The following is a 26,238-nucleotide window of genomic DNA, read 5'->3' as shown; positions in this document are numbered from 1 at the left end:
GGTGAGCTGATATCTCCTGGACCTGCATTAACAAGTATGTTCAAACATATTCTTGAACTCAATCATTAATTCTTCTTAAATGTGCTGGTTTCCTAAACACCTTTCTTTTGATACAGAAACTCAAACACGCTCTAGCAAGCACCAGGCCTTTTGCACTGAGGGTAAATAGTCAATTTTAACCATGTCATACTGGCAGATTTGTACTCCTCAAACAAGACTACAGCCATCATTCAGAATGAGGTTATGCCAGACTGAAGCTGGGCTCGTGCTATCTAGACACATCTTGAAAACATTCCAGGAACTCCTACACCAGTTCATTCTTCAGTCCGCACCAGCAAAGGATGCAAATTTTATCATTAATTTTCAGTTAAATAAAATAACTCCTTTAAACATCAAGCAAATCACAATCATTGTCTCCAGCTTTCTATTACATCTTGTTATCTCAGTTTAATTTTAATTTCTACAGATTTTTTACATGCAGTCTCTAAAATGCAAGACTCACAATATCCTCTGCTTCATCGTTTCTACAAAATTCCTGTGCATGTGTCAAAATCTTATTTAAGGTATAAGAAAGAAAAAAAATATGACAGGGTGATAGAAAAAGAGAGGGCTAGAGTTTCCAAGGACAGTTTTCTGTTCCTCTCAGCTTCAACAGCACAGTGCTACTGCTGCTGTCACCAAAAGAGAACTTGAAAAGAAGTTGCAAACAAAGGCATTCTCATCACTAAACCCCAAGGCAGACCAAGGCACTTTTAAAAAGTCTGAGATGCCTCAAACACATTATCCAGGACTTTGAAGAAACTAATTCAGTCTATTTTGAAACTTTAAAATACCAAGTAAAAAAAACTGAATTCCATCTCAAAAATTTGCTCCATTCTGCATTATAGTTTCACGCTATTTTGCTATGTGCTTCCCTTCTTTTATGAAAGGTGTTTTAAAACTACTTCTGTTTATGGAGAAGTTTCACAGATTTCACAGAAAATTCTGAGTTGAAAGGGACCCACAAGGACCCCTGAGTCCAACTCAAGCCAGTGGCCTATACTGGGACTCATGACTTTGGTGTTACCAGCACCCTGCTCTATTTTGCTACAAACTGGGTTAATACAGAGAATATATCACCTTTAAATGTTCCTGACCACTCTGGGGTTCTCATATTTTACAGCTGAAGTCTCTTCAGCTCAGAATGTAACAGATAATTTATGGACGTACAGTGTGCTACTAGTCAACTTTCACTACTCCATACAGTACTCCCCTATGCTCAGGATGGAATTTCAAGCATGCAATAGGAAGAAAATTAGAGATTACATTACTGTGCCCATACAAGTCACAGAGGCCAAAGGCATTTGGGAGCAAGCTGTTAAAATGACAGCATTCATTTCGGAAACAAAACTAAATAAAAAACAGGTCAGACAACCCCGTGTAAGATTCAAGAGGCTTGCATTAATACTGTGAACTGAAAATAAAATTATCTCAGGTGCCCTATGCATAGGGGCAGAGGGAGGGGAAAAGCTTTGTGAGTGACTTTTTACTTTGTAGGTACTCTAAGATACTGCCATGATCAGGAATCCTCCTAGAACCACAAGGAAATTGCAAAACAAGTAAAGACAAGACACAAAAATATGCTCTGGGTCAATAGTTTCAATTTGAAGCAACTGTCTTTCACTCTGTGCACATTAACCCTGAAACCATACCTAGGAAACCCGGATGTGAATCACATCAAAGTCAGACAAGTATGGGCAGGGCTATGACTTGTTACTTCCTCTGCCAATCCCACCCTGGTCCTACGGGGCAGAGCAACCATCGCCACACCAGCTGCACGAGCAGTGCAGTGGCAACAAAAGATGAAACTGTGCAGACCAGAACAAGGACCTACACCCACACCTGGGTTCAACAGCCTCCAGAAGACCTGGAACTAACGTTACTAAAGAGCATGTGGTACCTGCTTTGAAGCCGGGTGGGTTTTCTACAGCTCCACTGCAAACAGCATCTGGCAGGCACATGGATGGAAGCAGCTCTTGGCCTCATGAATCAAAGAGGAGCCCTAACAACACTCAAGGGACAAAATCAAAAACAGGCACTTTGGACTCCAAGCACAAGAGCATGTCTCTTTTACAAAAGGTGTTCAAGCTGATTTCCAGAATAGTCTGAAAAGTGACAGCTGTCAATATCGATGCCTTCACAGCCCATTCATCATCTTTATCTCATCTAAACTGAGTGCAAATTTACTCTCCTTTAAGCACTTATTTTAGCCACATGCTGAACAAGTGCAAATATTTCACTTTTTGTTTCTCAAGAAAAGGATGTGGTTTAAGTCATAAACACAGTGTTGATGCTGTAGCCTCAACCCTCAGTGTACCTCCTTAAAAGCTTCATAAATCCACTGAACAATGTCAGTGTCTGGCTCCAGCAGACTGCTAATTTTCAAATGCCACCACATGACATCTTTCTGGAGGGTTATAACAAAAGTGTACAACAGCAATCCTGTTTTCTTCCCAGCTAATGAGCACAAATCCATATTCTAGCATATTGATAAAATCTGAGTTCATGTATCGGGATACCAATATACCAGAAAAAGATACTAAGCATCTGATTATCTACTGTAAAAGCACAACAGAGATGCAAAAAACTAGCAGCTAGGTACAGAATGATGTCCAATAATTAACAGGTGGAAAAAAAACCAAACCAAAGCCATTTAAAAAAAGGTGCAAAATAACAATCCACTCGCCAGGGAGAAAAGATGAGAAGTATTTTGGGCTTTTTTTTCAGGTAAAAAATGCTTTTCCACCTCATACATTGAACTTCTCATATAAGAGGTCTCAGTTTGGCAGTTTGCAATGAATAAAGATCAAAATGATTGCCGCATAATTAGAAATCCTCAGTTTGAATCCTCCTCAGGGGCCTATAGAGGACTGAGGGTGGCAGTAGACCTGGTGATTTGCAGCTTTTATCCACAGGAAGAGATGCAGAAGGGGTGGCAGCTGTCTGTGTGGAGCACGTCTGGGAGAATGCATGGTTCCAAACCATCATTCAGTGCAGAAGTTACCTGATCTCATGATACACAGAGGAAAGGCCCCAGTCCTTTTGCAGAGTCCCACAAACCATGGCTATGTAAACCTGCACTGCTGCATTTGCATTATGCTTATGGTTGTTTAAAAAAAAAAAAAAAACAAAAAATAAGAAATTAGGCTTGAAGCAGTGTCCAAATCTGGTTCATCAAACACAAGGATGGACGTCTACAGTAACCCAGGAACAAGAGGATATTCAGAGTGTCTTAGATAAGTAAAAAAAGTTTTTTTTTAAAAATGAGTTACATCCTCTTACATCCTCTTTATCTTCTTCCATTACCTCAAAGGTATTTTGAGTGACATATATTACAAAATGAAAGCTATTACAGAGCATCTCAGAAATATTCACTGAAAAAGTGTCGAAACTAAGAACGGTAAACGACTATCAGAGATTAACCTTTCTGCTGCATTACCAGCAAAACATCTTTTCTCGGCCCCTAGGTGTGAAAATGTTCTGGCTTTTGCAGTACTCCAACTGACAGTGCACAGGTATTTTTGACAAAAACCCAACACAGGTGACATCCTGACTCTGCAGCCGGCGTTAACCTTGTTAAGAGAAAACACATGAGGTTCCCCTTGTCAGAGTCAATTGTGGACTCCACGGGCCTGCAGGAGCGAAGTGGAACGTGTGACTGTGGGGGCTACAGAGAGCTGCAGCACAACTGTGCCAAATAAAGATGCACAGCAGGAACTCAGCACCTAACACGAGAGGTTAGCTCTGCCCAGTTCCCCAGCAGCAAACCGGGCTGCAGGAAAGCCAGAATTTCACTTCTGGTATTTTATTCCTAATTCCATTACGTGCATGAACCAGTCCTTCAGTGTGCAAAATAATTACACAGAACATGTGTCTGGGTCATTTCCTCAACACGGGTGCAGACTGGCTTTCTTGGATAATAAAAATACCTTTGTAGTGCTTCCTCTATGGTTACAGAAAGAAGACAAAACCAGTAGACAACTTTAGAACACTTTCTCACTGTTCTACTCACAGTGGGCAAGAGATACAACAGACTAATTCAAATCCCCTTTGAGCTTAATGAGTCTGAAACACACTCTGAAACAATTGCCAGTGAACACCAAATATGAACTCTCAACTTATTGAATTTAATTTTCACTTTCAAGTCTCTAGTTCATGAGGAAAGAAAGTTCAAAAGCAGCTATGTAAAAAGCATTCAAAAATATTCAAAATTACATCACTTCAACTCCCTAAAAACTATAAAGACGTTTTCAGCATTTAAAAGCAAAAGTTACTTTTATTTGCTAAGAATTAAATTTAACATCAAGCAGTTAATTTTAGAATGGAGATTTTTCAGCACACTGAAAGTGCTTTAGATCACTTGGCAGTCTCTAGCCTCATGAAGTATATTTCTAGGCCAAAGCTAAGAATAATTGTACATACAAGTTGCCTGATGCTAAAATATGTTACATTTCCCTGCAAGACTTGTAGGTTCAAAGAAAATTCTGACCACAGTACTCATCAATGTTTCTGAACTGTGATAAAAAGTTCTTAATTTAAAAGTTCTTAAGTTTTGTACAAAAAGGTTTTTTTGAGGGCTGGTGGGTTGTTAAGAAAAAGACAATTTTGCCTTTCCAAAGTGGCAAGGTATTTTGACACAGACATTTCAGCTCATCATTAGCATGCACTCCTGCCAAGATCCCAACCTTGTCCGATCTCCAAGGAATGCATCCTCCCTTCTGACCATACCTACAAGCTGGGCTGCTCCCAAAACTTTTTTGTCCCTCAAGGAACCAGACAAAGGGTGAAAGAGGGGCTAAAACCAATCCATCTTAGTAACATGAGGGGGGAGAAGGGGAGAAAATGGAACCAAACCAGCTCTTGGGTCCAATGCGCTGCAGAGTCCCTCCCTCACTCCAGTCTGCATGGGAAAAGAAGGTTTGCTTTTAACACTTGGTTAAGGGGGAGCTGCCATGACCCTGCCACCACAGAAAACGAGGCCTTGGTGTGCACATACCTATCTACCCACCCAACACAGACAATTACTTTTCCATTTCCCTGTTTGATTTAAATGTTAAATGCATGATCTTGAAAGAAAATTAATTTTATTGCTCTATGCTCCCAGAATGTGCATACGTCCTCTGCGTAGGGTAAATAAATGCACAAATACCACAAGACTTACAGGGTCAATATTTACAAAATAATCAACACAACTGCCTTTTAAAAAATATAAATAGAGATTTCTTTTCAGATTAGAGTTTTGAAATGCAGTTGGTGTGGAAGCAAGGAGGGGTTTTTTAGTTAAGGGAAACTGCTAAAGACATGAAACAGTTTGTGTAATTGTAAACCAGTGGTATGACAACTTTTAACTCCCACATAAGTAAATTTTAAAAAACATCAAGCAATATGTGAAGATAAGTAAAGACATCAATCATGTTATCAAGGATCACTTTATCAATATACTACTTAAAAATAGTTCCCCACTATAAGACTACATTAAAAAATTCTATTAAAAAATCATTAGAAACATTAAGATACTAAATTTTATCAACAGTTTGAGTCTAATGCAGACTGACCAGGAAAGTTAAGACACTAGGCAAAACTGAGTATTTGCTTGACAGGTCATGGAACCAACCTCTGCCTTCAGCCCCGTTACATTTTTTCCAAGGTTCTTCTTGTCTGCATCACCCTGTGCCCTTTGTTTGCCAACCCATTCCATCACTTCCTCACTTGTCTGTGGGTTGTCATCTCTCTCTTCCTTATATTTCCTAGTTTAAAGCTCTCCTCACCAGCTTGACCAGCCTGCTGGCAATGAGGCTTTTCCCTGACTTGGTCAGGTAGATTCCATCTGAGCAGCCCTTGACCCTCAGAGAGGGACTCCATGGCTGTAAAAGCCAAATGCCTGTTGTCAGCATCAGCTGTGCCCCCAGTTGTTGACCTCTAGGATCCATTCCCTTCTGTCCAAGCCTCACTGGGTGCACCAGGGAGAAATTCCTGTGCCCTTCTTCCTCAGACCCAGAGCCACATAACCAGTCTCAGGACCCCCATACCAGTACCAGGGCTGCCCTCATAACAAGGAAGAGAAGCAGGAGGGGGTAAGACCCCAAGGATTTCACAAGCCCCCACCAGCATCACCACACCACCATGGACCCAAATCTCTCCCCTAGAAGAGAAAATACATGAGATGGAAAAACAACGTGCACAGAAATGTAGTTGCGCCTTATCTAATGACCCTGGACATTATATTGATAATATTGATAAAAAGACAGGAAAGAGGGACTATTAGTTTTTAGAACCATATTAAAGCCCCTCAAGGAGTCTGTTTCTCAATGTGCTTGAAGACCAGAAGTTATCTCCCCTTTCCATACCTCACCAAAGACATTACAAGAAGTTTCTCAGCAGTATTAGTCACCTTCGCAAATGTTTTTTATAGACCATTTTAAAAGATACCCATAAACTCTAAGCAACTTCAATTCTCACACAAGTCAACCAGCAGGAAGCAACAGAATGATAAATGCTAAGTTTTCATCTTTCAGGAACAGCTACCTCTTCAGAAAGCCACAACACCACCCCAGAGATTTGTCCATTTGATGCTCAACTATAGGCCCAAATAGGGCTGACCTTTCTTTCAGCAGCCCACTGTAAGCAAACTTCTAACTAACAGATAACTGTCAATGGTACATAAATAAAACTACTTACTATAACACAAAGAAATAACCTAAGAGATATTTCCTAAGAAACAAAGACTATACATTGAAATGTATATAATACCTGAATATTTTTCAAAGAGCAACTTCAAAACACCTATTAAAATTACTTTATAGTTTTGCTTGAAAGACTTGAAGAAAGCACAGTGAGGATCCCTTCCTCATTCTTCCTAGTTACCTTAACAACCACAAAATGCAAAATCTGAAAAGGAGATCAACTGATTTCAGAAATATTCTAGCTGTCAGTCATTTTTCAAGAAACTGTCTAAACTGAACCAGGAAAACTGTCATAAAGTAAATAACTCAAAACAATGCACCTAATTAGCACTAGAACAATAGAACCCAAGTCAGGAGAATGTCAAAAAAGCTAACCAAAACCAATCCACTCCAACAAGAAGGAAGAAATCTCAGAGGAATAGAACACAAATCTCTCAAATTCTCTCATCACAAATAGAAACTGCTCCCATTCACTGCTTGCTTTGACTTCTGCATCCTTTATCAAGAACAGAGGAGCAGAACCCTTGCTGGCGTGATTATTTCCCTTTCACAATGTTCATATGCACTAGACATGTGATAGAGCAGCTTTGGTGGCCACCGGGAGTCCAGCCAGGGTCAACCCACCACATTTTCTGAAAACAAACAAGAGAACAATGCTTCCCTACATGTTTTAAGCCAACACAGAGGCACTCTCACAAAAACTACTGTGCAGAGTTACAACTGCACCAATATTAGAAGAAAAATCAACCATTGTAACACATGTATGAAGCTGCACGCTGAAATATTAACCTACATATTCAACAGGTGAACTTTCCCATTTCAGAAGGGAATAATGAAGTCTAAGAGGCAAAATATTTTGGAAAAAAGTACAACAAACCCGATTGTTTACCCAAACATGCCCAGAGAGATGACATTTCAATTGTTTGTTTTCAGCCTGTTTAAAATGTCTAAATTAGCATTCAAATTGTATTGACCACCATGAGGGGGAAAACAACAACAACAAATCCTGAAGATCTGGATGTTAATGAACAGCAGAAGCCAATTGCATTAGTTGCCCCACAACTGGTATTTGAAAACTCAGAGCATCTGATCACACTGGGGCTTCCAGGCATTATAAGGGCTGGCACTCAGAGCCTGACCTCTCTGGGTTCTGGCTGCCAGGCCACCATCTGGTTTCTTATACCAGTAGCACTAATACCTCCAGATTTTGGTGGCCTCCTCTGGAGCACACTTACAGTCTAATGCAGCCCAGACTGTAACATGCAGATGTGGGTATGTCAGATATGCAGTCTGATCAAGGCTTTTCCAAAATTCCATGAAATGATGTTGTGAGTTTCCAGCAAATATTGGCGATTTCATATGCAAGGAGTACAGCTAAAATGTTACATGTCCCCCCGCATATCAGTAATTTAATATATTCCTGACTTTCAGAAATAGTAATCTCAAGTTAACTATTGCTGCCCACCACATTGAAGTAGTGGTAAGACAAACCTTAAGAGCCCAAGGAAATGATTCACTCAGATCTCACACTCAGTGCTTTTTCAGTCCCAGGTGACACCTGAGTCATCAGCAAATACCTGCTATTACTCACCTGGAACTAGGGAAGGTTTTCCTGTGGAGTTAATTGCTGCCATTTCTATACACCACATAAAAAAGACCATGGTCAGTAAGCATCTATCCAAAGTGCCTCCAGATGGCAAATATGATAAGATACATGCTCCATAACATAAATGGTTCATAAGCCTCTTCTCATACCTTTTCCAAAGCATAAGCAGCTAATCTAATAACTGAAAAAAAAGACCCTATCTGCACAATATACAATCCTGTTCTTCAGGATCATTTCTTGTTTTGTTGCAGAGACAGTATGGTTTTAAACAGTTGTAGTTACCATTTTCCAAATATATAAAGTCAAACAAAGAAACTAAACGTGAGAAAGACCAAGCAATATAAATCTCATACTGACTGTGAGATAAATGTCCATTTTCTCTAATCCCAATGTAAGTAAGTATCAGAAGTGATGACATTGAAACACTCATGTGCAAGTACAGACAGGAGAAATGGTTAAGACCGGAAATACAATTTGCGAGCAACCGGCTTATCACTCAGTGAGCCAAAAACCAAATAGAAACTGTCATTTAAAAAGATCACAGAATCATTCAATATGCTGAGTTGGAAGGCACCCACAAAGACCATCACATCCAACTCCTGGCCCAGAATCACAGCATGTGCCAGAGAGCGTTGTCCAGACACTCCTTGAACTCTCAGGCTTGGTGCTGTGACCACTTCCCTGGGGAGCCTGTTCCAGTGCCGAACCACCCTCTGGCTGAGGAAACTTTTTCTGAAATCCAACCTAAACCTCCCCTGACACAACTTCAGACCATTACCTTGAGTCCTGTCACTAATCACTACAGAGATGATTCAATTTACCACAGTTTGATTCATTAGTGTGGTTCTAGTAAGAACTCTACAACTTCAGGAGAAACATTGCATTGAAATTCAAGAGCTACATGTTGAAAAGAAAAAGAAAAAGAGGTGATTTAAATAAGTGCTATTTTGCAGTATTTATAGTCATCATCTGTGGAAGGCCCAGGCTCTGGGGGGGAGCATGAAGCTCTACTAGCAAGCATACCTATTCATTGCCTGGGAACATCTCCAACTCCTGGCAGGAACATGTGTTCTTTTCTTCAACTTCCACCTTTTCCTCCAGTGCCTAATTTTTAGATTTTTCCTTTTTATAGCTATTTAACAAAAAAAACCCAAAAACCCCACCAAAAACAGCAACAAAAAACCAACCAACAACCACCAAATGACCAAAAAACCAAAAATAACCACATAAAAACCCAACTGACAGCTCAGCCAGACAGCATTGCCTTTTTTTCGGTGACCAATCAACATGTACTTTGTACTGTTACACTATACGGGCTGCTAGCAATCTGTCAAGACTTAGTAGCTCTGTGACAACTGCCCATCTTTCTAGAAAGGTTTCAAGAAATCAAGGATCATCATACAACTGGAAGGTGCACTTCACGCCTCTTCTGTGGATTTGTCCTGAAAGAAGGCCTCAGTATGCTTTTTTTTTTGTCAATAATTCAGAAGTGCAATACTTTACTGAAGAATAAAAGGCAGTCAAAGGTAGGTACATTTTGTACTCAACAGAACCTCTACATTAACACTGAAGGAGTGATAATGCATTGGTAAAAAGAGAGACATGCTTTATACACAGCATTTCAAATGCTTAGCTGTTTTTCTTTTTTTAGATGACATAACAGTTTTAACAGTAATTTTTCCCCATGGATAGAAGGTGTGTAGGAACACCCTGCTCGGATTTATCAAAGGCAAATGGTGTCTGACAAACCCCCTGAACAGCCTCCTGTGATGGAATGACTGGTTTTGTGGAGGAGGGCAGAAACATGACAGCATATCCCCTGACATGAGCATGGCCTGTGACACAGCCTCCCACAGTCTGCCACTCTACCCTTCCAGTCAAACCAAGAAGATAAAGTCTGGGTAGGTGGAATACAAGGGGTGGGTGACTGGTAGGACCACCAAGCTCAGAGGATGGCAGTCAGCAGCACAGAGTCCATCTGTCTGTCAGCCAGCAGCAGCACCCCTCAGGGATCAACACTAAGGCCAATATCATTTAATGTCTTTATTAAAAACCCAGGTAATAATAATGAGCGGGGGGCTGATCAGTACACAGAGGCAGAGGTGCTCTTCAGAAGGGGACTTTGACAGGCTACAGAAGTAAACTGACAAGAATCTCATGAAGTCCAATTAAGGCACATGCAAAACTCTGCAGATGAAATGGGTTAACTCCATGCATGAGGATCAACAGGGCTCAAATGGCCTGAAAGCAGCTTTGCAGAAAAGGTTCCTTTTTTTAGTTTTTAAATTTTTTTTTGCATCTGTTTTAGTTAAGTAACTATAAATGGTTGCATTACAGGTGATTGGAACTGATGAGCAGCTCCTGAAGTACATGGGAAAAGCAGGTGCTACTGGCAAATAGGTTTAACTCCAGTTCTCCTGAACCTGGGCATTTGAGAGAAAAGAAACACATGGGCCCCTATGGAGCAACAAGAAAAGGCTTTGGAAGAATAGATGTGTCAATTGTGTGACTATTTTTCCCCCCTTGTTCTGTTTTGCTTCCTCTGTAGACACAAAAGCTACTGTGCTCAGAGTCAGTACTCCCACCAGTGATGACAGCTTCCTGAGGGAAAAGCTGTGGCCAATACACCAGTTTAAAACCACTTGAGCAGTCACAGCTGACCACAAAGAGTTACAGAAAAGCAGGAGCTTGACTTAACAATGAAGAATTCAGGATCAATTTCTCTCCAGAGGGAAGAGTTTCTGGCCTCAAAACCAAAATGAACTGCATGAAAGACTACAAAAACCCTCATATACTATGCTCTCTCAAACACAAGCAAAAAATGCAGTCAGACAGTACTTGAAAATTACACCAAATCAAAAATGTTAAGAGACTTTACAATGTCAGGAACACACCAACTTTTACAGAGACGGTATCACTAGGTTTGGTTTTTGCTTGGCTTGCTGTGTTTTTTGTTTGTTTTTGGTTTTGTTTTTTTTTTAATTTGCATAGAAATAACAAGAAAATAAACTAAAAACCCAATTGTCTTGAGTAAATAAACAAAGTAAATTTTGCACAGTTGACAAATTACGCTACTATTCCCATGACAGTGACAATGCTGGTTACTGAGAAGCCTAGGTAAATAACATAAAATCAACTTCTAGTCATAATGTATTTCTCAGTGATCAACAAGTAACATTCTTGGATTTAGCTAAAACAAAGTCATTAAAATCCAATAAAATAATGACTGGATATGCCTGATAGATATTTATGACACTTTAATTAAAGGACTGTGATAGTACTTCATTATAAAAATTTATTTTTGCCCACCTTTTATGTACTCTGATACAATGACATCATTAATGTAAGAACCTCATTGAAATTAAGATCTCCTCAAGCCACAGTGAGCAAATCACACAGCCTGATGAGCTCGTGTTACCTTCCCACTGCAATAATTATTTACATACAAGCACACTTCTCCCTATCCTCCAAGTATTTTGGGACAAAAAGGGAACAAGTAATAGAGAAATTAATTAAAAGCTGTAAGACTTCATGAAAGTTGAACAAATCATCTTTATCAGCATATAAAGGTCTTCAGTTCAAAGCCCTACTGTAAGCCATACTGGGTGTGATTTAAAGGAAAGGTTGGTCATTTAAGTAGAATCTTTTCCAATACAAAAGCTCATTTTCAAGGCTAGACACATGACCTTTCCCAAGTAACATTTACTGGAAAAAAAAGCCCTTAGGAAAAACAAATCCTCTGATAGACTGAAAAATTAGAAGCAGAGTTAACAGAAGAGCTCAAGGGAAATTTCTCCTTATACTATCAACACCCAATCTATCCCCCACTCTTTTTGGTTTTTTGCCACTCAACTTTCCTCCCTCTGAAAGAAGGTACACACGCAAAACAAACTGATTGCACATGTAATCCTTTTTATCAATAGATGCAGAAATAAATTCAAATACACAAATATCAAACAAATATTAAAATGCACAAAAAATACACATAAATATTTAAAATAGAACCTCCAGAGCTGTGAACTGGAGGACTGCAAATGCAAGAATCATAAATCCCCAGCCAACCTGAACTGTGGGGGACTTGCTTCTTCAAGTTTATGGTGCTGGATCCCTTCAAGTTTATGGTGCCTAATGGGATTCATCCCAGGACACTCAAGGAGCCGCCCAATGTTGCCAGGAGACCTCCCTTAATGATTTTTCAATGGTCTTGGGATGTTTTCTATGATGTCTTGGGATTCTAGAAAGATCCCAGTTGACTGGAAGCTGGCAAATGAAGCAGACACTGATCTCTCCTCTCTGCTGATCAGTGACAGGACGGAAGGGAATTACCTGATGTTGTGTTAGGGGAAGTTTAGGCTGGGTATTAGGAGAAGGTTCTGCATGTGGGCAGGTGGCTAGGCACTGGACAGAGCCAAGCCTGAGGGAGTTCAAGAAATGTCTGGAAAAGCCTGAGGGAGTTCAAGAAATGTCTAGATAACACTTTCAGGCACTTGGTGTGATATTCTTGGGGATGTCCTGTGCAGGCCAGGAGTTGGACTTGGTGGGTCCCTTACAACTCAGGATATTCTACGATTCTATGAAATATATCAAGGTCCTTAATTATGGTGCGGTATAGAGAGGATGAGGTAGAAGGACAAAAACTGGTTTCATCTCCTGTCCACAGGGTCAGGCTGCAGAGAACACAATTCCTTAAACTACACTGTTATTTTCCTAAGGTTTTTCTCACACTGCCCACAGCAAATCCCATTCTATTAATGTGCAAAATCTATGTTAATGCACTACTTGGCTGGGAATTTTAAGTGCACAGACGTCACACAGTTAAAGACTGCATTTCCCTCAGCAACTGTTACTTAGTAACCCTCTGCACATAAATAGACTTTTACATCACTGCATATGTGTTGTGAAGGCTAAAATCCATGCCTTGATTCTATAGGCCAGCAGGAAGGAAAGGAGTCATGCGGGCAACTGTAAAACAAAGTAGCACCAACTATTTTCAACTGCTTCTCTAGGCAGAGAATTTAACTGGAGAGAAACCTGTGGGAAAACAAGAAGCTATTTTCACTGTCCTTTTTTTGGTGGTATTTCATCCTAAAAAGGGAGCAGGTAGACCTTGGGCAGACTTTCTGGTATTATTCATGTGCTGTGCAGGGGGGACTGCAGACATAAGCACAACAGACCATGCAAAGCTCTCCACCTTCTCCCCTAGGGGTAGTATAATCCAGAGGCTATGTAACTTCTGGGTAGAATTGGTACTGCCAGAGACACAGTCGAAACAAAACTAAAAAAAGCCGTGTGAATCAGATCCAGGACTGAACAAAACAGGTGGAGCATGATGGATAAAAAAATCTTAAAATAAATGCTGATTAGGATCCATCGGGACTGAACAAAACAGGTGGAGCATGATGGATAAAAAAATCTTAAATGCTGATTAGGATCCATCAACTCTAAATACAAAAGCTTAAATAGCTGTGTTTTATTAACACATATATTCGATCCTTTCCATATATAGGCTACTTGTGATTTGACTGACAGTCTAACTCAAGAAGCTTGAATCAAAATGGTACTTCATAATCACTTTAGACCCAGAGCCTGCCTTTTTAGCACTGAACAGAAGAGGTGGCCTGCTGGAAATACCTAGACATCTTTTTAATTCAATTCCCTAGCACTGCAAATAATATTATCATTACTCTGCTTAGTCCCATCCTTTGCCTCTAACACCCCACAGCTGTAGCTTCTTAAATGATTTACTATAATAAAAGTGGATTATCTTGACAAAAAAACAACTGATTGAGTTACACATAAGCAACAAATATTTTCATTTGAAGAGATTACAGATAAAAAATATTTGCAGTTATTAAACCAAGCAAATAAGTATAAGCATATAGATAAGCAAACACACCTAATTTGCAATTCTACTTTGCAAGTTTACAAGTCCTAAAGTCTAGCACTTCCCCATAAGTGCAGCATTCAAATAATCATGTCTTACTTCTTCTGAACAATGAAAAATTGTTGTTCTTAAACAGGATTTTGAAAACTTTAGCAAACCAAAAGATTCTTAACTCTCAAAATTCTTCCCCTCAGCTCTTGTCCTGGTAAGAGGTAACTCAACAGATACAAAGCTTCTCCTTGCAAAATCCCAGGGAATAATACCTTGGAAATAAGGGCTCCTACTTAAAGCTTTTTCCTATCACCTTGATATTAACAACATTGTAAAGCAAGATATGCCAGCACAGATTAGAAATCTTTACTTCAAGAAAGCATCAATCAATTTCTTTTAAGAAAACAATGTTAGGCAGTGAACCATGTTGAGGTTTGAAACTAACCACATTATACCATGACTAGAAGTCCAGATGCTCAGAGTTGTCGCTGAAGTCCTCATTTTCTTAAGCCCACAAGACCCAACTTGGCAGTGCAGCAGCAGCAGAATTGAGAACTGAGCAAGAGACTCGGCCAAGTCTTACTCAGCGACTGGGACAATTAAATGGCCATCTGGCTCCAGCACAAAGACAGCAACTCTGCACCTGTTCCACCAGCTCATGGCTTGCAGCCTGCTTGGTTAAAGCAAGCCCATGGGGCAAAACCCAGAGCAAGTCGTCATCTGCTGAGACCAGAGCTCAAAGCTGCGATCGAAGCCAAGAGCCCCTGCTGCTGGTGCAGCCATCTCCCTTGGGGGCTACCTGCAAGACATCTTCTGAGGGCCCCTCCTGCTTCTTACATACAGCAGCAAGAGCCATCATCAGAAATTATCAAAGACGTGCAATTTAGTTGACACAAAGTCTGTGTGTCAAGCCCTGTGGGCTCCCAAAATGCCATAAACCCTTTATTCTTCCATAATCAGGTGACTCAACAGCTGCAATGGAATCTTACATTATTACAGTATTAACTACATTATGCTATGGCATTATGAACTCTGCAAAATCCCAGAGCAGAATCTGATGCCTGGAAGATCTCAGCATCCCTTGCCAAAGGCAGACATATCCCTTGCTCCACTGGTTGTTCTTGTACTTGGAGTTAAAGCCATCAGCCAAGACATCCATACAATCTGTTGAGAGGGTATTAGAACCCAGAGCTCCCCATCCCAACTGAACACATCCAATAACAGGGATCTTGTAGCCTCCTTTCCCCCAGGCTCCATAAAACTTTCATTTTTATACGGTTTTATCAATTCTTATAAAGACTATGCAGCACAGCATCATATAAAGGTAATAAAAAATGAAAAACAATAGACAAAATGCCAGTGGAAAGGAAAAGAAGGCAACAGACAGAAAAGGTACATTGAAGAGACTCCTGAATGTAGTTCTGTTCCTTCCCTTCCTGAGAAGACTGCAGAAAAGCAGAACATAACACCACTGAGGGCAAAACAAGTGCAAAAAGTATCAAAGCTGAATTTTTATTAGGTATTTAATCTATTGTTTTTTCTTCTTGCCAATATCCTCACTTATATGGCAAGAAATTAGTTGAAGCACATATAAAGAAAAACCTTTTATTTTGAATATTTTTTAATACTGTATTGTAGAAAGAAAATATCAACATTAAAATTAATTTGTCAAGTAAAAGTATCCTAAAGCTGTCAGTCAAATGTTCAGGACACATTGTTAGCACCTGCAAACAAACATGCTTCACTTAAGCCAACCTAAATGTAATGGATTACAGTGGTTCAGATCCATCTCAAATAAAATATGTACCATAGGTTTTCTCCAAACACCCTTTTGATTCTGAAGGAAACTGGAGATTAGCACGCCATCATAGGAGAAGTCCTCCCCTCAGCAAGTTTCTATCAGCAAGTATCCTGCAGCACATGACAAGTTATTTATTTAAGCACAAAAATATAACATTGTGTGCAGCCTTGACCTAGAATCTCATCTCACGTGACCAAGCTCCAGAAATAATGTCTGTCATCCCAAACACACTGTTTTCTGTGCAGTAGTGCACCAAAGATAAAACAGTTGTTACTTTATGCAGTGGGTTTCACCTGCTGTGAGCTCCAAAGCCTCTCCTAGAACATGAAGATATATATTTATACTAGTACTATAGATTTGATGAATATATTAAAGATATTGAATTTTAATTCAATACATATGAAGTATTGAAACAGATTAAATATATTTTATTATGATCTATAAATATTTCTCAACTGTTACAGGCACTGACTTGAGATTCTGAGTCTCACATGCTCTCATCTTTTCACATCTTTCATCTTCCAAGTCTCAAAAACCCAGAATTGTCTGGAATTTCAGACAAGAGTCTAAAAGAAAAAAAGTACTGATTATTCAGGCTTTATCACTGTGTACCATAAGGCAAGTTTCACCTGCAGTAGAAAGCTCTGGCTTAGCATTAAGAAAACATTTAGTCTGTAGCTCACGGGGAAGATCAGAATGAATAGACTCCCCAGGGTGAAAAGCTACTGGTCTTGCCTTTTGAAACTGCTACAGGGAGCACATCTGCAGCCATACAGGGATAGAAGCACAGTATCAGTACCTGAATATACACTTGCATTTATATACAAATATTTTTTTTAATATACACTTGCACTTTTTCAGTATGGACATGTGCATACTTACATATATGTGCACAAAAGAAACAAAAGTGGGATTTAAAGTTTTTGCAGTTCCACTTTACACTGACAAATTTTAGCCACATTTCCCCAAAAGGACTACACACAAGTTCTTGCATTTGCTGCACATAACAAATTCTTTAACAGGTACAAAGTACAAATGCAAAAATCCAAAACAGCTTCATGACAAAACAATATATAAGTGACAATGATAGTTGGTCATAAAAGTAACAGAATATTGTTTTGATTTTTATCTTTCAAATACTGACAATGGCACTATGGGATTGCTTGGTAAAGCAATGTATTGTGGTAGGCTGGGAAGGTTGCAGAAAGTCATATTATAGCATGAAGAGAGAGAACTGGCTTGAAGAGAAAGTAATTATTCCAGTGGATATGTGTCAGAAAAGTGTAAATTTTCTTCTGTGGTGCTCACACCTTCCGGATCAGACTGCCTCTTAACTGGCCATCTCTTCACTGTTTCTGGGCACTGTCAGCAACTAAATATTTCTAATACCTCAGAAAAATCAAAGCAAGGCATTTTGACTGCATCAGAGATGCTGGCAGAAAATAGCATGCAGGAAGAAAGAAGCATGCAGGTGAAAGAAGCAGAAGGAAGATAAAGGAAGGAGCTAGACGGGTAAGTTAGCTCTGACCACAAAACCAAAACAAGAAAAACCCCAAATGACTCAGATTTCAACATCACAGTCTCAATTTTTTTTAATCAAAACATCTCCAGTATATTGGTATTTCTACATTTCATCTGAAAATGTCTGCACCATCACACAGTGAATCCATTCCTGAAGCTCTTGCACTGAACAGGAGAATCTGAGGACCCAAAAATGGTGACTGTTGTTTTGATAAGTGCCTGTTTGAAGTCATATTTCATTAGTGACAGACTTGCTAAGATTTCTGGGTCTCTTATGTCTTTTCAATGTTTTTTGAGCTGCCTAGAGTTCCAAGCAAGTTGAGTGCCCTCAGGCCTCCCTAAATTCAGCTTTCAATTCTAAGTCCAGCCACACCAGCCTGAACATCACTGTGTGGCACTGTGACAAAAATGCATTATTGCCTCTTCTTGACTGCAACTGATGCTCAGAAGTCTCCCTAATCATCCAAGGTAACTGGCATGTAATTTGTGGCTTTTAATTCTATGTAAATTTTGATATTTTTATGGCCACATCCACTGGATGCTGCACTGAAATATCCGATTTTCTTAAGAGCAAATGTTACCGCAGCAATCAAGAGTAACATCATATTATTCTGCTTTAAAGTTTTTCAATTTCCTTTTACAAAAACTCTTTTTTTGTCCCCCAGCAAATGCTACCAAAGTATTTCCATCTACTTAAAGCAGACAGACTGAAAAAGTTAAATAAAAAGGAAAATCATTCCATGGCATTTCTCCTCAAAGTGGAAAAATCCATTTCTGAGCTGTAGCTGCAGACAAGTTAAATTTATTCACTATACAAATAGCTCCAATTACTCAAGAAATTCAACTTCTGAAGTGCAAAAAGAAGTTACTGTCAGCAATACTTTGCATTGGAAAGCCCTACAACCTTTTCCTTCCTATGTCCATTGCACATTTGCTGAATTTACAAATGAGAGCAAAATTCAACTCAGCTTAATGTGGAACCCCTCTTTTCCCACGGCAGAATATTTAGCATCTGATATGAGAGTGTTTTGACTTTGTACTGATGCACAGTGTAAAACTATGTCTCACAGCTACCCTATCTGGACAGTCAGCTGCATTATCAGAAATACTTGTGAGAAACTGAGAATTAAAATGAAACATGGCTCCAGAACTCTTCTGCACAGCTGCTGCCCAGGAGCATCAAACACCACTGAATTAGCACTAGAAGGAAAAAGATGAGACCAAACTTCAAAATGCACTTTTAACAGGTTTTAATACTTTATGAAGTGCTACAGCCACTGTCTTAGACACTGGAGATTCTGCTGTGGTTTGACACCAAACACGCAGAGGTAAAGCTTGGCCATTTCTCTAAAAGGGCGAATGCCTCTCACCACAACTTATTTTACAGATATAACTGCATCTTAAGGTAACACGTTACTACAGAAGATTTTTTAAGCTTTTCTCAAATACAACCAGGGTCAAAGTAACAAATCAGAATTTTCACCTGACCAATTTCAGAGCGGGTGATACAACATTACTGCCACAAGCTGATCCACAACCACCACAATAGTAAAAGCACAAAAGATTCCATCAGGAAGAAGGACACTGCTCCCTTTCAGGATCACCATGTCACTTACTGCTTCCTCAAAATGAAATATATCAACAACTTTCCCTTAATTTTTATGGCATGAAGGTGCCAAAACACTGAACAACATGTTCTCAGGCTGAAGTATGGGCTGATTTACTAGAAAAGTCATCTCAGCAGCTAGAACAGTTCACAGAGAGTTCACAAAGAATGCCTACTGCATTACACCCCTGCTCTTCCAGCTCCTTGCTAATTTAAGTGGCACTGGCATTAAACTCATTTGACAGGACATTTATCTAGTTCTGCATCAAAGCTAACAAGGAGGGAACTGTAGAAAACTACCACAAAAACATGGCATCTGAAGCACAAGACCTTAAAAAAGCACAGAGTGCACTTCCCTCTTTTAGTCAGTTCTGCAGGCTGAGGGTGGGAGAGCAAAGCCTGACACCCTACCTCCTCCCCAGCCAAAACCACAGCGACTGCACCTCTTCCTTTTACACCCATGCAGGCTTAACCAGCTCAAGACCCAAACCAAGGAGCACTAGGACTTAGCCATTGCATGCAAAACAGAAAAACACACTTGCAACTTATTTTATGCAACCATTGCCCACACATTTACTCACTTCTTCATTGAAACACAGATCTAGTGATATACTGCCATGGTTATACAATTCAGGCATCTCCTTAAACATTAGCAGTGGGTGCTGTGGCAGGGCCAGAACTTGCTCCTCACTTGCACCTGCCCTGCTTTAACTTTTCCACACGTTCCTTGCACAGCAGAACACTGTACTTTCAGTAGCCTTCACATGCAACAAAGGGAAACATGGAAGCGTAGGAGCATCAGCTTCAATTCAGGGACAACTTATCATCCTCACAAAATTTCAACAAGCTTGCTATATTTTAGACATGAGAAAGATTAATTGCTGCAGCTACAATTGACTATACTAAATTTAGCATCCAAAGAGTTTAATGAACAGTCAAGTATTGAAACACATTACTTGGATTTAGACAAAAGTTGTTCCTACAAACTTCATAGTAGAACTATTTGCCTACTGAAACATTAACACAGACTTCTGATAGCATACTGAGTGCTGGTGTTAAGGTTAATTTTTGAGGACAGATGTCACAGCTACTTCATGCTTGGCATTCTCAGAGGTTTCAAACAGTACAGTCATTTCTGTATCATCCCACCAGCAGAAGCACATTAGTGCCTGAAGGCTCCACTCAAGGTCTCCAAGCACTACTACTAATACAGAATGACACTGCATCTATCCCAACAAACCATCCAGTTAGACAGCATGAAGGTTAAGATATGAAGTAGGAAGACAGAGAGAGGACATGAGGATTTGTTCAAGGGCAAGCTAGGTTGATGGTAGAACATGAGGAACACAGACATCTATCAAATTCAACTGGTGTTGCTGAACCTGACTGCTCAGAACTTCCCTTCACACCCTTGAAGAAGATTTGCCTCTCCCAAAAGCAGCAGTTCCTTGTACCAGGCATGCCAGCATAACCAGACACCGGATGGTCATAGTGATTCTACACAGCATATCTAACTTGTAAAACTGACTGGTGAAAATGCTCGTCAAATCTCTCACAGAAAACACTGGCACTCTCAACATTTTAAAGTTTTTTTCTCCTTTTCACTTGCCTTCAAAAAACATACTGGCTCACGGGGGAGTGTTTTAATCTATCCATCAAATAGCAAAGAATTCACCATAATAGTTCCTGTGCTCTTTACTGCTTTACAGGAAAGAGTAAAACACACAATTACACTGGAAAATAAAAATAGTGCTATAGAACTTTGTTAGGGGGAAAAAAGTGAGAAGACTTCGTAAATAATTTTTTATGGTAATAAGAGTATTTCTTTTTGTTTATTTTTTACAGAAAAGTGTACCCCAGACTTCAAAATCCATACAATCTCTATGTTACATCTCTCAAGCTGTATGTACAAAAAACAATAAATTTTTATATTACAAAAATAATACTTCAGAGCAATTAACTAAGCAAGTAGAAAGTGTTTCATCTGTTGGTTTTTTTTTGTCTTTTTTGATAATTTATGATGCATATCAAGAGGAAGCACCTGGCAAAAACCACACATACAGCTCAGGCCTGTAAACAGCCTAAGCCATGAGAGGTAGTAAAAGCTTTTATGCTTGCAGATCCCTGAGCATGTATGAGATGAACAGTTCAACTACCATCATGTGCCAGTCATCTTAAGAATTTCAACTTCCTTTCGCCAGGAAGAGACAGAATATTTTCAATCAGTGTTACCTGACTGCAGCCTTAGAGAGGGTGCTAATTTCACAACATTAGCAAGGTAACAGAGGAAAAAAAGAGGAGAGGAAATAGAATCTCCTCTAAAGCAGGACAGAAACTATCTGATTTACTGACACATGCTCACTGAAGCAATTTAGCTTGAAGTAGTTATGCTGAGCTGTCCTTAAACATTGAGAACCAGACAGTTTATTAAAGTTATATCAAATCAATCACTGCAAAACACATTATAGAATATAGGTACATAACACAGGACAATCAAAGGCAAGATTTTTCACAAGTTCATTACCCAGCAAGACTTAGTCATTATCAACAGATTATTTTTCGTTCAAAGAAAACGTTAAATTGCAGACTGAATGCCTATTCATCATTATGTCTGTTTTCAGTTTTGGCCTGCAATTACATTTCCCAAGGCTTTTCAGAGCTGAGTACCAGAAGTGGCAATTGGGTTTGGTTCCTTGCTGTTTTCTTACAGCACACCCCAATTACATAAAGGATATGAACTAGGTAGATAATCCAGCATTTCCCATAATATAACATGTCCCAGGCCTGTATAAATTTCTTGAGCAATCCCTTGACATGGCAGTGCAGTGGGTTTTGATCTTCCATAACAGGTCACAAGCTTGATTTCCAGGTCCCCACAGCACTATGTGACCAAGAAAACCAGGCTGCTTGGACCAGGAGCATTTGGAAGTTGCTGTGCAATAAGTGGGACAATGCCAGACCTTCCTTCCAAACCCCTCTTCCTGAACAATCAATGACATTAAGGGCCAGTTTTGACAGACAGCAAGACAGTTCAAACATTTTGGGATGGCAATAATGTGCTGTGCAGAATTCTCTAATGAGGAGTAGCAGAGAACTGTGCTGTTGTAACACAGGCAGCTTTAGTCATTGCAAAAGAGATTGTGCCACTTTTTCATGCAATGATGACAAATTAGCACACATCAACTAGAATGCTGAACCAGTAAAACTCCACTGTCTATTCTTTTTACTCCTCTACATTTAACTCTAAAGAAACTCAGGGCAATAAACTCAGGACAGCCTATTCCTTTTGTTATTGTTGTTCTTAGATATATTTATGTTAACTACAAACTCAAGTATTAACAGTAAGAAGAAAGTAAACAAAATAAATACTTAAACATTTACTAAGGCATTAAGCAGATACAAAGTCTAGTATCTTTCAAAGTAAAAAGAAAAGAGAAAATCCTGGGTTCATTGAGGAATTTTTTTTGTATCTCACAAAACTCTAAAAGATGCAGATCCATTAAACGTATGAGAAAGAAATCTCACAGAAATGAGCTGGTGTATGCTATTGCTGTGAGTAAAAGAGAAGGGTTTTGTAAATACTCCTCCACATTACTTAGGTCAAATATTCTGCAAAGCATTCACTTAATTTCACCGTATCTCATTATTTATTAAATAATCACTGTAGCTTGCCATATTTATATATCAAGAGGAGAACAATATTTTGAAAGAAGTGTCACAGCATAGGAAGCCATCTTAATGTCATCTGTAAATTTCCTAATTGAAAGCATACTGGTGTCACCTTAGACATTTCATGAAGTAATTGCTTTCCAGAAGTCCATTTCTAATTTTGTAATTCAAATACACAAATTTACTAAAAGTAAAGTGAAGCTAGACCTCAACTCAAAAAAAACATCAAACCAACCTCACAGTAACTGCTGGATTAAAAGACATTTACCAGATAACCAAGAACTGGGATTGCTGCAATTCGCAACAGTCTCTTTAATGTCACTATACATAAAATAGTTCTATGGAGAAATGGTCTACCAGTCCAGGAGCAGTACAGTGGCTGTAAATCTGACCTCAAAGGTTCAAAGAAGCTGCCTAAAATCATGTTTTTCCTTTGGACCTACAGTTTTGGGAAAGGACTTACAGTAAGCAGCCTGGAGAGTGAAAGCAATGAAACTTAGAAAGACCCTTGGTGAGATGTTTGCCTCTTTCTTGCAGTCTCTGCAAACCTTCAGCAGGTCCAGAAGATTAGCGGGAAACAGTTCTAATCTACAGCAATACTGAACAACAACAACTACTTTGACTTTGAAAATAAGAGGGGAAAAAAACCCAAAACAAACTGGCTTGGTTAATGCAACCACTAAGAAATTTAATGCTGCCTGAAAGAACTGAATCAAGAATAACTACCTGTTAGGAATCCATAGTAGTCTCTTATCAATATATTTCCTGATTTTAAATCTATGGCCTTGTAATTTCTTGTGGCATGATCACTGTTTTAGATAAAGAAGATTATGCACAACTCTGTGCATAAAGGGAGATTTTGATCAAGCACTGCCAGTTTGAAAGTTTAGGGGTTTGGTGTTTTGGTTTTTTGACCCTCTAGGAGGATGAGTGAAGGCCAGAAGACAATATTACAGTAGTAAGTTCCTGCTTCACAAAACAGTTTTGGTAAATTAATTTTATTTTGATTGCAGAATCAAGTATTCTCCATGAACTGATTAGGAAAAAGAAGGAATTTTAAAGAATTGCAGCCATCCATTTCCTTGTAGTTCTGTCCTGTATACCAAGTGCAGACTCACGGTCACCTGACTCTCACTCATCACCACAGAATTTGCACCTCTTGTTATAATTTGAAGAATTTTTTAAAGCCAGATGTGCCTCACAACTCACCCACCTGCTATCCAGGCGCCTCAAACACATGGGATCCCACAGCAAGAGAGAAGATACAATGTGATTTTTTAAACCAAATTTTATCCTCAATGACCAAAGCAGGGGGTATTTGGTGCACTGCAGCCCACCAAGCTCTGTAAACTTAATGTATCATACCTGCAGGATCTCACATGCTTACTCAGAAAGGATCAAAATATTTGGCTAAATGTTTCTGTTTGGCGCATTTGACTTTTCTGCACAAGTGAATTTTCTAAAGGGCAAGTCTGCAAGACCAGGCACCACAAGACAGCAGCTTGGGATTCATTCTACTGTTTGTGCTCAAACCAACACTTTGGGCCACGAAAGCATTTTGCAAAATACTGCACCAAGACAAAACAAAATTGTATGTAGCTGTCCTCTGTTCCTGCTTTCTCCTGTTCCGTCCAGTGTGACTGCATTTTCCTAAAGGAGATGGCAAGGAACTATGAGTATGAGTTCTAGTTTGTACACCTTTTGGGGATAGCTGCTTATCTTCCACAGCAAAGCAAAATACCCACATTGCTCCAGATAAAGCCCAGAACTATCTTTTACATCTTATGTCAAATGCAAAGGGCAATAGCTTTATACAGTGTGGGCTTAGACTGTACACTGTTATTTTAGGATGAGGATGTGTGGAGGGAAGGTAGCAATAGCTAGCAGCAAGCAGTGGGGGTTTTTCTTACTTTTAAATATATATAGAAAGATGTTCTGTTTTAAGATGTGTGAAATCTCTTCCGGTACAACATAGAAAACAAATAAACAAGATATTATCACAAGGCAAACAGAATACCACATTATGTGCAGAATGCACAACAGTGTCAGCAGATGCTTAGGAATGAAATACTAGGAAAGAACTTTTAATTAACATTTTTACAGTTCTCATATTTTTTTTTCCTACGGAGAAGATTTTTAAAGCTGTATCTCCTTGGATTGACAATCTTGTCCTTAAAAATCCTCTTATTTTACCTATTTTTTCAGTGTTTTTCTTATGGATGAAGCCAATTTTATTGCCCAAATGAAAAACTGTCAACAGAATATAACACAGAATATAACTCTGCTCACTGACTCTTAAAAAACTCCACAATATCATGATTCTAAGTTCCTTTCATTCATTACCACCATGGCTGAGAAGATTATTACCAACTATGGACCAAACTTCACACTTCTCATTAAATCCAGCACAACAAAATCTTCATTTGGCCACATCTCATAGGACAGTCTTTCAACAACATTGTCACTTCACAGTGTAAACTACAAAACAGTAATGATAACAGTGATCTGGTAAACAACTACTGTCCTAAAAATCCCCTGTATTTCACAGAATATATATTTCCCAAGTGGCTCTCTCTTCCATTTTCTACACTCACCTTGGTTGACTTCTCAGTGCTATGCTCTCGTTTTCCTACATGGTTTCCCATGATGGATCACCAAACTTTAAATTCTGAAAAGATAAAAACAAAACAACATTTTTGAGACCAATACATTTGTAAAGAAATACAAATAAATTTTTAACCTGATACATAACAAAGAAATTTTTCATATTCCATGAGAATTTTTACAATCCAAGGTAAGATCCTAAGGAAGAAAACTCCCATGCTTATCTGGTCTATTTTGCACATTTAAGCAATATTAGAAAGCTTTCCTACTTCTATTAAAAAAAAAAAAAAGACATAAAAGAGAAGGAAAAAAATAAAATGTTATTTTTGAAATTTGCACATAAAACAAAACTAGATTAGAAATTAGGTAGAGGCCCTGTCTTTCAATAGTATGTTTTTAATAACAAACAGTGCAGTACATATCAAATAATTTGTTACTTTAAACTTCCATAAAAGTTCAAGTAAGTTCTTTTGAATTCATATTTACCACTATGTAAACAGCAATTAGTGAAAAAAGCACCACACTAACTGCTAACAATTTGCTGTGGAGGTTAGAACATGTGAGTTGTAGGTTAGAACATGTGAGTTGTTTACAGCTCCCACTATCATGATGAGCACATAAGAAAATATTGCCAATTCTTTCTTCGTATTTTCTGGCTCATCCTGCCGTGTCTCAGCGTAACAGAGTTTATGTAGGTTAAACCACAACATGCAAATTTCAGCTTTTAGAGCACACGCATGGTTGTGCCACATATTTTTTGTAATAGATGCAGGTGTCTGTAGAGGACCTTGCAGCTGCTGCCTTGAGATGATTTGAATGCAGTGCGTCACAGCA

General features: G+C 39.0%; 1 protein-coding gene across 11 annotated transcripts in view; it reads right to left on the bottom strand.

Moving 5' to 3' along the window:
- The window catches only part of LOC121362915 (myelin basic protein), a 111,148-nt gene that overhangs the window by 60,131 nt on the left and 24,779 nt on the right, over positions 1 to 26,238 (bottom strand). For all 11 annotated transcript variants that reach the window (XM_041484845.1, XM_041484847.1, XM_041484850.1 and 8 more), the window contains one exon: positions 25,395 to 25,468. In XM_041484845.1, coding sequence (XP_041340779.1) covers positions 25,395 to 25,445 — 51 coding nt within the window. In that variant the 5' untranslated portion in view covers positions 25,446 to 25,468. The remainder of the gene's footprint in view (positions 1 to 25,394; positions 25,469 to 26,238) is intronic.

The sequence above is a fragment of the Pyrgilauda ruficollis genome, unplaced genomic scaffold (genome assembly GCF_017590135.1).
Source record: "Pyrgilauda ruficollis isolate IOZ18807 unplaced genomic scaffold, ASM1759013v1 scaffold68, whole genome shotgun sequence".
In the NCBI taxonomy this organism is placed as follows: domain Eukaryota; kingdom Metazoa; phylum Chordata; class Aves; order Passeriformes; family Passeridae; genus Pyrgilauda; species Pyrgilauda ruficollis.
The sequence above is the reverse complement of the archived record's forward strand: the minus strand, read 5'-3'. Positions and strand labels throughout refer to the sequence as shown.